This window comes from Desmodus rotundus, chromosome 1 (genome assembly GCF_022682495.2).
Source record: "Desmodus rotundus isolate HL8 chromosome 1, HLdesRot8A.1, whole genome shotgun sequence".
NCBI lineage: Eukaryota > Metazoa > Chordata > Mammalia > Chiroptera > Phyllostomidae > Desmodus > Desmodus rotundus.
The window spans coordinates 161273752-161286853 of record NC_071387.1 but is presented as its reverse complement, the minus strand read 5'-3'; the positions used below and the strand labels follow the sequence as shown (position 1 = coordinate 161286853).

The window sequence follows — 13102 nt, the reverse complement described above, 5'->3', positions numbered from 1 at the left end:
TCTTGGGCCAATCGGTGAGACCTGAATAAGGACTGCAGATTAGACAACAGCACATCTATGCGACTTGTCTTACTTTGAGCCTTACACTGTGTTTACGAGAGATAGTGTCTTTGTTTTTAGGAAACACACACTGAAGAGTTTGGGGATAAAGAGTCATCATGCCTACAGTTTAAATACAACTCAAATAGTTCAGGAAGATATGTATATGCAGAGAGAGGAAATCATGAAGCAAACGTGGCAAATCTTAAACACTTGTAATCTGGGTGAAGGGTATGTGGGATCTCTTTCTAGTCTTGCAACTCTTCTATAAATATGAAGTTACTTCAACATAAACATTTAAAAATAGAAAATAGTATGTAAAACATATTTGAAAACAGCAAAACAAAACAAATGACCACTTTAATATGCTTTCCTGAGGTGCCAGAGACTTCCAGTACTGGTAGAAAGTGAAGTGCTAGTAAATGCAGACCAGAAGTCTAAGAAATTTGAAATTTAAAATATTATAAATGAGTTGCCACTACTCATCTATAAATGGAATTTAGAAAAAATCCCTCTTTAATACTTTTTGCTTGGTTCCATGTAAACTCTATGTTTTTGCTAGAAAGTCATTAGTTTTCTATGATTTTTTTTCTTGTTTTCATAATAAATCTTTTTCAGAGGAATGTTTTTCCTTTCTGCGCTCTGGTTGATGATCCCTTCCACTCTCTGGGCTGAAGAGTATAGGTCTTCCCCTATTTCCTTCTCCATTCAAATTTTTTGAAATTACATTTTATTGTTTATGCTATTACAGTGGTCCTAATTTTTCCCCATTTCCCCGTCCCAAACAGTCCCCCCACTCCCTCAGGCAGTCCCCACACCATGGTCCCTGTCCATGGGTCATGCATATGTGCTGTTTGGCTACTCTATTCCCTATGCTGTACTTTATATCCCCATGACTTCTCTGTAGCTACCTATTTGTACTTCTTAATCCCTTCATCTTTTGTGCCCATTGTCCACAACCCCATCCCATATGGTGACCATCAAAATGTTCTCTTTACCTATGAATCTGTTTCTGTTCTGCTTGCTTATTTTTTTAGATTTAATTGTTGATAGATATGTATTTATTGCCATTTTATTGTTCATATTTTTGATCTTCTTCTTCTTAAAGAAGACCCTTTAACATTTCATATAATTCTGGCTTAGTGGTGATGAACTCCTTTAACTTTTTCTTGTCTGGGAAGAATTTTATCTGCCTTTAGATTCTAAATGATAACTTTGCTGAGTAGAGTAATCTTGGTTGAAAGTCCTTGCTTTTCACCACTCTAAATACTTCTTGCCAGGCCCTTCTAGCCTGCAAAGTTTCCTTGAGAAATCAGCTGACAGTCTTATGGGTACTCCCTTGTATGTAACTAACCGCTTTTCTCTCACTGGTTTTAAGATTCTCTCTTTATCTTTAACCTTTCACATTTTAATTATAATGTATCTTGGTGTGGTCCTCTTTGGGTTCATCTTATTTGGGACTCTCTGTGCTTCCTGGATTTGTATGTCTATTTCCTTCCCAGAGTTAGGTAAGTTTTCTGTCATTTATTTTTCAAATAGGTTTTCAATTTCTTTTTCTCTCTCTTCCCCTTCTGGCACCCCTATGATACAAATGGTTGTTGTGCTTGAAGTTGTCCCAGAGGCTCCTTACATTATCCTCATTTGTTTTTATTATTCTTTTTTCTTCTTGCTGTTCTGATTGGTTGTTTTATGCTTCCTTATGTTCCAAATGACTGACTTGATTCTTAGCTTCATTCACTTTACTGTTGATTTCCTGTAAATTGTTCTTTATTTCAATTATTGTATCCTTTGTTTCTGACTCCATGTTTTTCATGCTGTTGAGGTCCTCACTAAGTTCACTGAGCATCTTTATAAGCAGTGTTGTGTTTTGAACTTTGCATCTAGTAGATTGCTTGTCTCCATTTTGTTTAGGTTTTTTTCTGGAGTTTTGTTCTGTTCTTTCATTTGGGCCATGTTTCTTTGTCTCTTCATCTTGGCAGCCCCCCTGTGTTTGTTTATAAGTACTAGTGCTGCTGTTCTCCCAGGCTTGATAAAGTGGCCTAATGTAGTTGATAGCCTGTAGGGTCCATTGGCACTGTAACCCCTATTACGCAAGCAGGGTACTCAAGGTGTGCTCATCATGTGGGCTGTGTACATCCTCCTGGTATAGGTGAGACTTGATTGCTGTTGGCATGTCCTAGGTCAGCCACCAACTGTCTTTGGTCCAGGGTCACACAGGATACAAGCTACAAATTGATCTGCAGATGGCTGCTACTTGTTCTGAGCTTGGAGGTGCCCTGGTGAGGCCAAGCTGTGAACCAAAGCCAGCTGCTGCTTGTTTGATAGACTTAAGAAAATTTGAAGCATGGGCCAAGACAAGACACTTGTATGGAAAGCCACTGGAAACAGCTTGATTGGGCCTGAAAGTGGGTGGGATTGGGCCTCAGGGAATCACCAGGGCATGGCAAACAGTGTGGTCCAGGCTGATGGAGTCTCAGATATGGAACCTGCCTGGGGTCTCTGTGGGGGGAGGGCTCAGAAAAGGAACAATGGCCTCTTCCAGCACTTCTTATGGGAGAAAGCTGCCCCCCAACTCTTGCCCTGATGCCAGACAATTTGGTTCCTCCCCATATGTTGCTGATGCTTTTCACTCTGCTGCCCCTGCACTGGAGCTCACAGGGGGTGAGTCCAAGTAAGTTTGTGCACAGGTCCTTTAAGACGAACTGCCTGAGACAGTTAAGTACAGAGTCTTTACTTAAATCCTAGGAGTTCCTGTCTTCCACAACCTTAATCCCTGCTGGTCCTTATAGCCAGAAGTTATGGAGACTTATTTCCTGGCACTGGAATCCTGGGAAGGAGGGTCCTGGTATGGGGATGGGACCCCTTGCTGCTCAGATATCCCTCCTGATTTTAATCTACTGCATGTGGGTGTGGGACCAGCACATTCTGCTTCTCTACCCTTCCTTCTAGTCTCAGTGTGGTTTCTTCTTTAATTCCATAGTTGTAGGACTTCCATTAGCTAAATTTTTGGTGGTTCTGAATGACAGTTGTTCTACATTTTAGTTATAATTTTGATGTAGTTGTGTAAGGAGGCAAATTGTGTTTTCTATTCCCATTTTTTGAGGGAGGGACTGTACCTACCTGTGGTATATATTAATAAGAGAGACTGTTTCAACTCCAATACTTTTCCACATGTGTGTGGGGCGAATATTTACTTTAGACTGATCATAGAATAGCAAGTTTGATATGCACAGGTCCTACTGTGATTCCTAGTGTTTCCCAGGGTCTAAAATAACAGAGCTACTGATATGATACAGCACATTGTCCTATCCACAGTACTTGGCTCTATGAAATCCTGAAGAGATGAGTACCCAAAACTAAAAATCATCAGAATGCAAAACTCATTTCTCATATCTGCCTCCACTGCTCTTACAGTACAGACTTTAGGTACTATGTACCATTCTCAATATCAAATCCTGCCCATTTTTTTCAGTTGCTTTTGGGGGATAATAGTTTCCAGATGAGAGTATAAAAGGAGGTACTGCCAGAGGTAGGCAGCGGTGGGTATGAACTGCACTGTGGCTGCTCAGAATGGGCAGAAGAAGGTGGCTGCCAAGCTGACAGTAAGGAAGAAGAGAAAAGTTTTCATGCTTCTAGGTGGGAGGACTTACATAGTTAAAGTGGGCCACTGATTGTGCTTTTTAATCTGGTCTCATCAGACATACAGATAATATAAATTGTTCTCAGACTCTAGCAACAGAAAGATTGTCAGCATTTTCAGAGTTATAATTTTTTTTTAATGTGCCTTTATGGATACTTTAATGGGGAGTGAAAGAATTGTATATTGAGCTGGTAGTCAGATGCCATTTGAAAGTGAAATCTTGAATGAATTTGAAAGACATACAGCAAAAAGCAAGTAGAAATGAGAATTATTCAAAAGCATATAAAGAATTTAAAAGAATTTTGGAGGAACAAAGATGTTCACATTATAACATAATCTGACAAAACAGTATCTTAGAAAGATTTGTTAAGATTAAATAGTACCCTGAGGAGCCAAATGGAACTAACATCATCATTCTCTCTACCACAAAGAATTTTACTTAATTAGCAAGTATCATAGCTATTGAAACTAAGAGGGAGGGAGGTAATATAAATTAATTTTTCTCCCTAAAAATATGCCAATTACTTAATTGAGAAGAAAGTGATGTTTGCTTTAGAATAACAATGTATTTAGGTTGATTCTTCTGAATGTAATACAATGCCACTTTAAATTTTCTTGAAGTTTAAATTCTCTACACACTGATCAGTTTCATGCTTATTAGGCACTAAGGCCACTGCTAGCCAATGAGGAAGATATCTCAGTGTGTATTAGCGAAAGGCAATCCCTCGGGGCAGGTATTGATAGACTTCGCAAGCTGTGTTTCAGCCCCCTGCTGACTCCCTTGATTCAGGCACCTTTGCGCAGTGCACACACACACTCTCGTACACAGTAAACCTCTCTCACGTACTGAAGAACACAAGATTTCAAAGTCAAGAAGAAAAAAACACCTCCAGGATCATTAAATTAAAATCACATTAATTTTAAGACTGTAAGCTTACTTTTCAGCTCGTGTGTAATTTATGTGACATTATTAAGAGAGGAAAATATTTGTGCAGTCAAACCACTGCCACAAAACACGTAAGGAAAATCCCAGAATGTCAGGTACATAGATGTGCGAGGATGGCAATTTAACCCACAGGCCCAAGGCAAATAAATGTACACCGGCTTCCCGCGGCAGCGAGAGAGCAAACGTAGGTGTAACTAGTACAGCAAGTAAAATCATAATAACCCTGATCGAGACTGGTCTTATCTGAAAACTTAGTGATTATATAGTTATTTTAGAAGATCAAATCACTTTATAATAAGTTAAATCATTTAATGACAAATAGAGGTTACTGTAGTATATTTAAATCATACTGTCTGTATTTTGGAAGGTCTGCTAATCTACAGAGAATGTGTGTTTATATTAGACCTTGAAATGAAAAAAATTACAATTATGAATATTTAAAAGGATATACACAAGATACATACTTTTGAATGATTACTTTACCAAAAAAGGTTAATATAACCAATTGTAGTGCTTTCAAAGCAACAGACTTGTGTTGATGGTAAAACCTATAAGGTGCAAAGAAAATTTAAAAATACATATACTCACTGAATTGGCATTTGTTGGGTTTGGCCAAGGTCTACCACCACCTGGACCCCTATAAGACATTATGATAATGAAATTTTAATTTCTGCTTTGAATGTTTTACAATAAACAGTAAGAAATCATAAAATATTAACATTCATAATGCAGTTACTATGAAGTTCTGTTCAATAATGAAATTACTGTTTATACTTATTTTCACAGCTTTTTAATTCTTAAATCAAAAAACTTATCATTTCACAAAGCAATTTTCTTTCCAAATAAAACTACTTGTAATAAGTGCAGTTTGAGTTTGATATTAAGTTCAGTTATTGAGATAACCACTAAAAGTTGTAATCACCTATAGCAGATACATATATCAAAGTCAGTATAAAAACACACTATTGGAGTAAAAAGTACTAATTATGAAATAAATACTATAAAGTATAATCTTGTTACATAAGCAGCCCCTGTATAAAATTATTTGTAAAATATCTAATATCTAAAAGGGATTGCTCTTTTTAAGCTACAAATAAGTGTACCTAAAAGGTATATAAATTTGTCCTCTTTTTGAAAAATCTCAGACTATCACACATCACATTATACATTTACATATCAATCAGTGACAATTTATTTTTAAGCAAGGGAATCATATTTCTTACAAATCTTGGGAAAAATAGGAGGTACCCTATGTCAATGTATGTCAATATAGTACTTAATTTTGGGGTAAAGGAGGATGATTGATATTCCATAGCTTAAAAATCAATGCCTAATTAAGTTAGAAAGGTCCCTTGTCTTCATGTTTAGTATTGTGTACACCTGAATAAATACTGCCTGGTAAAGAGCAGACCACTCTCAGCCAGTCCTGTGTAACTAGGGCCACTCCAAATTTCCCTTTCCCTCTAACTGCAGTGAAAATTTTTAACTAAAAAAAGTCCCCCTGTTCTTATCGTAGGGACCTTAAAACTAAAGTTCTAAATGTTAGATTGAGGCTGCCCAATTTAGCTATATTACCCATGTTTACTTGAAATATTTAGAATTGTTTTATTTATTTTTTATTTTGGGATTCCTCAAGAATATAAATAGGAAAGAGCATGAAAATTCTGTCCTTGGTCTCTATCAGGATGCCCACGTGCAACTGTTCCCAATTCTGCTTGAGGAAGAGAAGGGGAAAATAAGATACCAGAGGGGACTTGGTCAAAATATTGTGCACAGGGAGAAGGCGAGGAGCACTTGTATTGTCTCTGGAGACTGTTGCTTCTCTTAAGATGATGATGGTGGTGGTGGTGATGATGATGATGATGATTTTACAGTTAATTATTGCAACACTTTAGAAGAATGATTTTACATATAGAATTCAATGGCCTAATGACAGAAACTGAGGTAAAACATAGCATATATGTTAATCAGGTAAAACATTTGATTTGTTTGATATTAAATAAAATACAGTAAAAAATTGAGAATATCTATCTTAAAACAACATAAAAATACTATACCCAAATAATGGCAAAAATATATATACAATTATGTCATATATTATGTTTGAATAAGAACTGTATGAATAGGATACATTAAATATATTTTATTTATTTTAAAATTTGTTCAACGTTACACTAACATGCTAAATTAAATGTTAAACACTTTACTTAATTAAATACAAAATTAAATAACATTAAATTAAATGTTATATTTATTATAAGTAACATAAAATACTTTTTATGCATTGCAATTATTTGACAAGTACTAATCTAATCTCAGTACACATATAATTCACAATAAATTGCATTTTAATATAATTGGTTATGCATTCATCTGGATAAGCTAAAATTCCCCAACTTTACCATTGTGCTTGAAAACATTTAAAGTTTCACAAAAGCACTAAATAAAATGAGAGTTATAGTAGTGAGCAGCTTTATTAGAATAACTACCAGGCTTAGTAATTCCTACCACATTTAAGGACCAACAGCATCATCAAGAAAATAATCTATGAACGATAACATAGGCATTGTTTTGAATGAAAATTTCTATGTAAGTATAGATGAAAGGAGAATAAAGGTTAGCCTAATTTGAAAATAAAGAGAAAATGGAGTTTAAAAGAAGTGTATTTTTTTGGTATGGATATATGGATATGATGAAATTAAAGAAACCATGATTACCAGGGAGCAAAATCCTCTTTCCTTCTGTAACACGCCATTGTTTTATTTCCAGATAAGAATTAAATGAAATTTATAATTCTACAAGATATGATCTAGAACATATCTTTGTCCTTAGTTTCCATAAAATAGCAAAGTATACAACATTGCATTAGAAGTGCTTTAATACTGAATTCTAAATTCTTTGAAAATTTATAAAAATATAGTTAATTTAGAAGTATAGTTTCATTTCAAAGCAATCTATAATGCATTTGAAAACATTTACATGGTGGCTGTGGTTTGTAAATTCTACTTTAAATTACTGAGATTGACATTAAGTTTTTACCTCTAAAGATATACTAATTACAGAAACAATAAAAGCATATATATTTAATTTTTAGATGATATTATAAATAATTTATCTTGAGGTTAGAGCATAAAACATAAAAATTATATCAGAATAACCATTCTTTGGTTATTCTTTGGAGGCAACCAATATTTACCAACAAAATTATTAAAATTCTATTCCAAATGATTTATTCTTCAATAAAGAGATAAAGTTGCCAGTTAAAATACAATTTTTAATGAATTTGGTGACCAGGGGTTTGGTATTTTTGCATTGTCATTAAACTCTCATGGCAAACAGGAAGTGATAAGCTAGAGAAAACTCATTCAGATAATGATTCTCTGGCAGGTCCCTCCTGACTCAACACTCAAGTGTCTTACTTAGACTCTTAAAAAAGTAGCTTAAGCAATTACTATTATAATGCCATTTCCTTTAATTTTTAAGTTATACAACATATAAAAAGTGACACGAAGAAAACCGCAAATACCAGTTAGAAATACTTATTTATTATAACACAGTAAGAATTACTTTGTTTTAAAGATAATAAATTTCAGTAACGTTTACTCTACTGAGTACAGTGGAAATAATCATGTGGATTTTTAAAAAATGTCTCTTTAAATTCACTTTTGCTTTGTTGGGGTCAGTATCAGTACAAAATTTATTCTTTCTGGTTTGATTTTCCATACATCAGAACTTTCACTGTTAGAAGGATATAAAGGTCTGTCTGGAAAAAGTCCAACCATTGTTAATATAATGAGAACGGTTTGCACAACATCAATGTAAGCTGGCAGCCAAGGAGAGTGGACTAGAATGCGCATCTGTGAACAATGACGACTTCTCTGTACTAGTCAGTGGGGGTGGTAGATACTGTTGAGTGAGCATGTGTACTGGGTGGCCATCACATTCAAAATGAGTGAGCAAGTAAAGCAACAAATATGCATCCAACTTTGTGTTAAGCTTGAACATCCCTCTACAGAAACTATTGGGATGATTTAGAAGTCCGCACCTATGGGCAACTGGTGATTGGCAGCTTCATCTGTGTGAGCGGGCACATTGTGCCCGCTCACACATCACTTCCCCTGCAGAGTTTTTTGGTGAAACATCAAATCACCCAGGTGACTCAGTCCCCCTATAGCCCAGATTTGGTGCCCTGCCACTTCTGGCTTTTGCCAAAAACTAAAATCACCTTTGAAAGGGAAGAGATTTCAGACTATCAGTGAGATTCAGTATAATATGATGGGGCAGCTGATGGCAGTTGGGAGAACTGTGTGAGGTCCCAAGGTGCCTACTTTGAAGGGGACAGAGGCATCATTGTCCTATGTACAGTGTTTCTTGTATCTTGTAACTTCTTCAATAAGTGTTGCTATTTTTCATAGTACATATCTGGATACTTTATGGACAGACCTCGTATTTACAACTGTAAATGTGGACATATTTACATTTTCATTGCCCTTGAAGGAATCCTAATTTACAGAAAACAGAAGATAATATTTGAGTCCCCAAACAAAAGTCAATACTGACAAATAATGAAAATCTGAGTCTGTAAAACTTAAGAATTCTTTAAATGCCAGAAATTATATAAGTAGTAAAATATTATATAATAAAAAGATTTAAAATATCTTGGATATTTAAATGAGAAACCCAAATTTAAATAAACAAAAATAATTATATTAAAATTTTCAGCCCTATTTTCATTCTCTATAGTCTGGGGAATTGAATGTACCCACATGTATCTGTTTAAGTGTATGTAATAAAGGAACTAGACAATTTAAGGAGCTATTTGGTCTCATGATTGTATGTGCATTTGTTTAATTACAAGAAGAGTAATATATAAAAGGCTATTAAATACATTCTTGATATTTAATTATAATTCTGGGTTGATCATGATATTCAAAATGTACACTTCTTACATGTATACATAGTATTCAAAATTATTTCCCTTGAAAACCATTGCATTTTAAAGTCAGAATCTCAGGTAGGTAAATTTTATGTACATATCTAAATCCTACTAGTAAGAGCTTCAGCTTTGATATTAGCACAAAATATCACTCACTCCTTTTTGTAGCAACCATTAATAAAGGGTAAGCCTTTGAGGAATTTAAGAAAAGTTAGATTTCATGTCTATCCATTTTTACTTTGAAAGTGAAAAGATGTTACAGGAAAATTTGACCTACTTTTTTCCCCTTGTTCTGTTAGTTTTCAGTCTGGCTGATACCCACCTATTAACCTATTTTCTATTTTAGGTAAAATTGCTTTTCATGAAAATCCCTGTGTACATCATAAGAGCTTATCTCACAGTATATCTTCAATGCCATTAAATGGTGGCAGAGTTGTGCAATTTGATATGTAAGTGACCAAACCATGGATGGATGGATGGGAAACAGACTAGAAGAGACTATCCACAACCCGATATGGAACATTTTCATCATTTTTGCAGGCTTTCTTTAACCCCCTAGTCAATTAATCAAACTCACTAACAAGCACCTGGTAAGGAACTTTGAGGGCATGTTAGATGATAAAAAAATAAATAAAAATTCCTTAACAAACTGCATTATATTGGCCAACAGAAACAACCTACTGTCTTTGGGCTTAAAAGGCCTTTCCAGAAAAAACAATCAATCAAACAAACAAACAACCCCCCCCAACACTTCATTTACTCCTTATCTAAGTGCATCTTGAATTTTCAAAAGGAAATTCATCCTGTATCATGGGAGTTCTTTAATACAGATGACACTATCAGGGAGAATGTTTCCTGTGTTGAGAGTGAGCCCAACAAAGCAAAAGTAAAGACATATATGAGCTAAAAAATGCCATTCTTAGGAATCACTAGGTACTTAAAAGGATGTTACCGGTATTCAATTGTTCTCTTCTGTACAGTTAAGTCATGGTGCTGGTGTCAGCATTCTTTATACTTAAAAAACCTCATTTTTATGATGATTGAATAAAATGTAAAAATAAAAAATAAACAGGTTAAAAGTTGGCATTTATGGCATCTGAATATGGAAAAAATAAAGGTTGAAGGGAAGAAAGAAAAACATAGAGAATATCTTCTGGAAATGAAGCAAACACTACAGCTCACGTTCAGTCCATTTGTCTACTACCCAGAAACTGAGAGGCTCAGACTGTTGTACAAATTTAGTGTGACTTTTGAAAACGTAAATTAAAGCACTTTACTAAACAGGATAATACGGCATTTTGCTTACATGTTCATTCCAGGCATTCCAGGGCCACCTAAAGCATTCAGTGGGGGTCTCATTGCACCTCCATAGTTCTGTAATGATAACCAAGGGTCAGACTACCACAAAACAAAAAAACAAAACCAAAGAGGAGGGGGGAAAGAAAGGAGAGCAGGTTAATGATTTCCCTACATAACTCCTGGCTGGATAAGGCCTGTGCAATTCATTCTCTGAAGGGTCCACTCTTGTACTTTTGCTTCTATTTTAACAATTACTTTGGTTTGTGTCTTTTAAAAACTATGTGAATATGTAAGATCATTGTAGCATGTTAAATAATTAAGATATAGTTGTGATGATATTTAATATATTTTATTAATTTCCTAACAGCTGTACAACAGTGAACTTTTAAAAATACATTTCACAAATTCAAAACTGTTTTTAAAGCAAAAACTTAGTCAACATGTTTGAAATTGTCAGACCCAGAACAATTACATAAAGTCTAAAAAAAAAAAACAAACCCAGGTGAACCCAATATAAAAAGTTGAATGCAAACTTCTGTTCACAAAATAATTTACCGAATACAGAAATTCACTAATACAAATGTACAAAAATACATGAAAACTAAAGTAAACTCAGAATATGTATGCATAAATTATATGATTCAATAGGTTTCTGTCAATATCTAGTAATGTACATTCAAAAGATAAAAAATATTTTAATGTTTTAACATGCACATCATATTAGCTTACTTTAGTTTCCATAAAAGCCAAAAGATTAAAAGTAACATTATCATGTTGATATATTTTGTCATGATCAACCACTTTCATGCTTGGCTTTCTGACACCACTATTCCTTCAAACTTTTCTGACTGTCTCCGTTTTCCTTGCTGGCTTCTTTTATTCTGCTAACTCTTTAAATGGTACTTTTCCTACTGTTCCAGCCACAGCATTCTTTGAATATTCTAAGAATAATAATTCTTGTTTATTTCAATAAATACACATTTATAGGTAATTTCATCTGCTACCATTAGTCCAACAACTATTTATGTTAGAATCCCAAATCTTTTATATTTTGTCATGACAGATCTCCTAAGCTCCTAGATAACTCATATGTTGAACTTCACATGAATTGTTACCACTTTATGCTCAACATAACTAAAAGTGAACTGAATATTATCTTCTCATGACTGTTCTTTATATTGCCTTCCTCGGGTCTGTGGTATGACCTCCACACAGCAGTCCAGGCTAAGACTCTCCAGGACCTTTGCTGTCTCTTCCTTTTCTTTCAATTCCCATATCCAGTGATTTACCACAAAGCCTTTTGATTCTACCTGTGAAACAGCTCTTGAAGTAGTGCCCTCCTTCGTATCACTAATAATTGTCATTTACTGAGGCTACTTTACTGTCTTAATTGGTCTTTTGACTCAGCCTCTTCTCCTCCCAATCTATTCTCCACACTGCCCTCCAGAACTATGCTTCTAAAACTTAGTCTTTAAGTCACAAACAAGCCATGAAGACCCACAGTGCCTATCCAATAAAGACCAGACTCCTCAGCACGGCTCTGTGAGGTTATTCCCAGGTCAGCCCAGACTATATTTCCTGCCCTCATTTCCTATAATTCTTACCTTCTTCACCTTATTCTAACTATATCCTACAACCTACTGAATTCATCTTGTGGCTCAGAGACAAGCAATACAAACTTACACTCGTGTTAACTCATGTTCTGTGGCCTTCTGTGTAGGTACTAAGATGACAAGGAGACACTCAATGAGAGAAGGTCTGTTAACTCCAGAGAGTAAGCCACAGTTTATAAATAGATTATGTAGTTACATGCTTTTCTCATTGTTTCTTTCTTTTACTTTCAGGAAACCTTACTTAAACATCCTGATTCTATGTGCCGTGGGACAGTAAAATGGTTTGTGTCCACACTTTGAGTCACTGATTAAAGGCATGGCTATGTCCTTAACCTCTGGATCAAGAACGGCGGAGGCAGCAAGGAGCCCCTGAGAAGAGAGTCATTGGGAACAGAATCTGAGTGGTGAAGTGTAACACAGATGCTTCACGAGAAAAGTCTCCCCTCAGCTTCGGTCTTAGAAGATCTGTGTTTTACATTATCCAGGAAAACATTAGTTTTCCTTATAGCTCTGGACATAGAAAGACACTAGTTTGAATCTCTGTTGCCACTGCCCCATTATCTCTGATCCTCCTCCCATACGTGTGATCCTGGACCAGCAATTCTCTCGATGATCCGCTCAACCTTAAT

General features: G+C 35.2%; 1 protein-coding gene across 10 annotated transcripts in view; it reads right to left on the bottom strand.

The window, feature by feature from the left end:
• Positions 1-13102, bottom strand: part of SSBP2 (single stranded DNA binding protein 2) — a 249913-nt gene that overhangs the window by 35266 nt on the left and 201545 nt on the right. For 5 of the 10 annotated variants that reach the window (XM_045197921.3, XM_024563574.4, XM_071219491.1 and 2 more), the window contains 2 exons: positions 10868-10935; positions 5214-5262 (listed from right to left, as the gene is read on the bottom strand). In XM_045197921.3, coding sequence (XP_045053856.1) covers positions 5214-5262; positions 10868-10935 — 117 coding nt within the window. Of the gene's footprint in view, positions 1-5213; positions 5263-10867; positions 10960-13102 lie in introns of all 10 variants that reach the window. The other 5 variants (XM_045197919.3, XM_071219490.1, XM_024563571.4 and 2 more) reach the window with 1 other exon arrangement.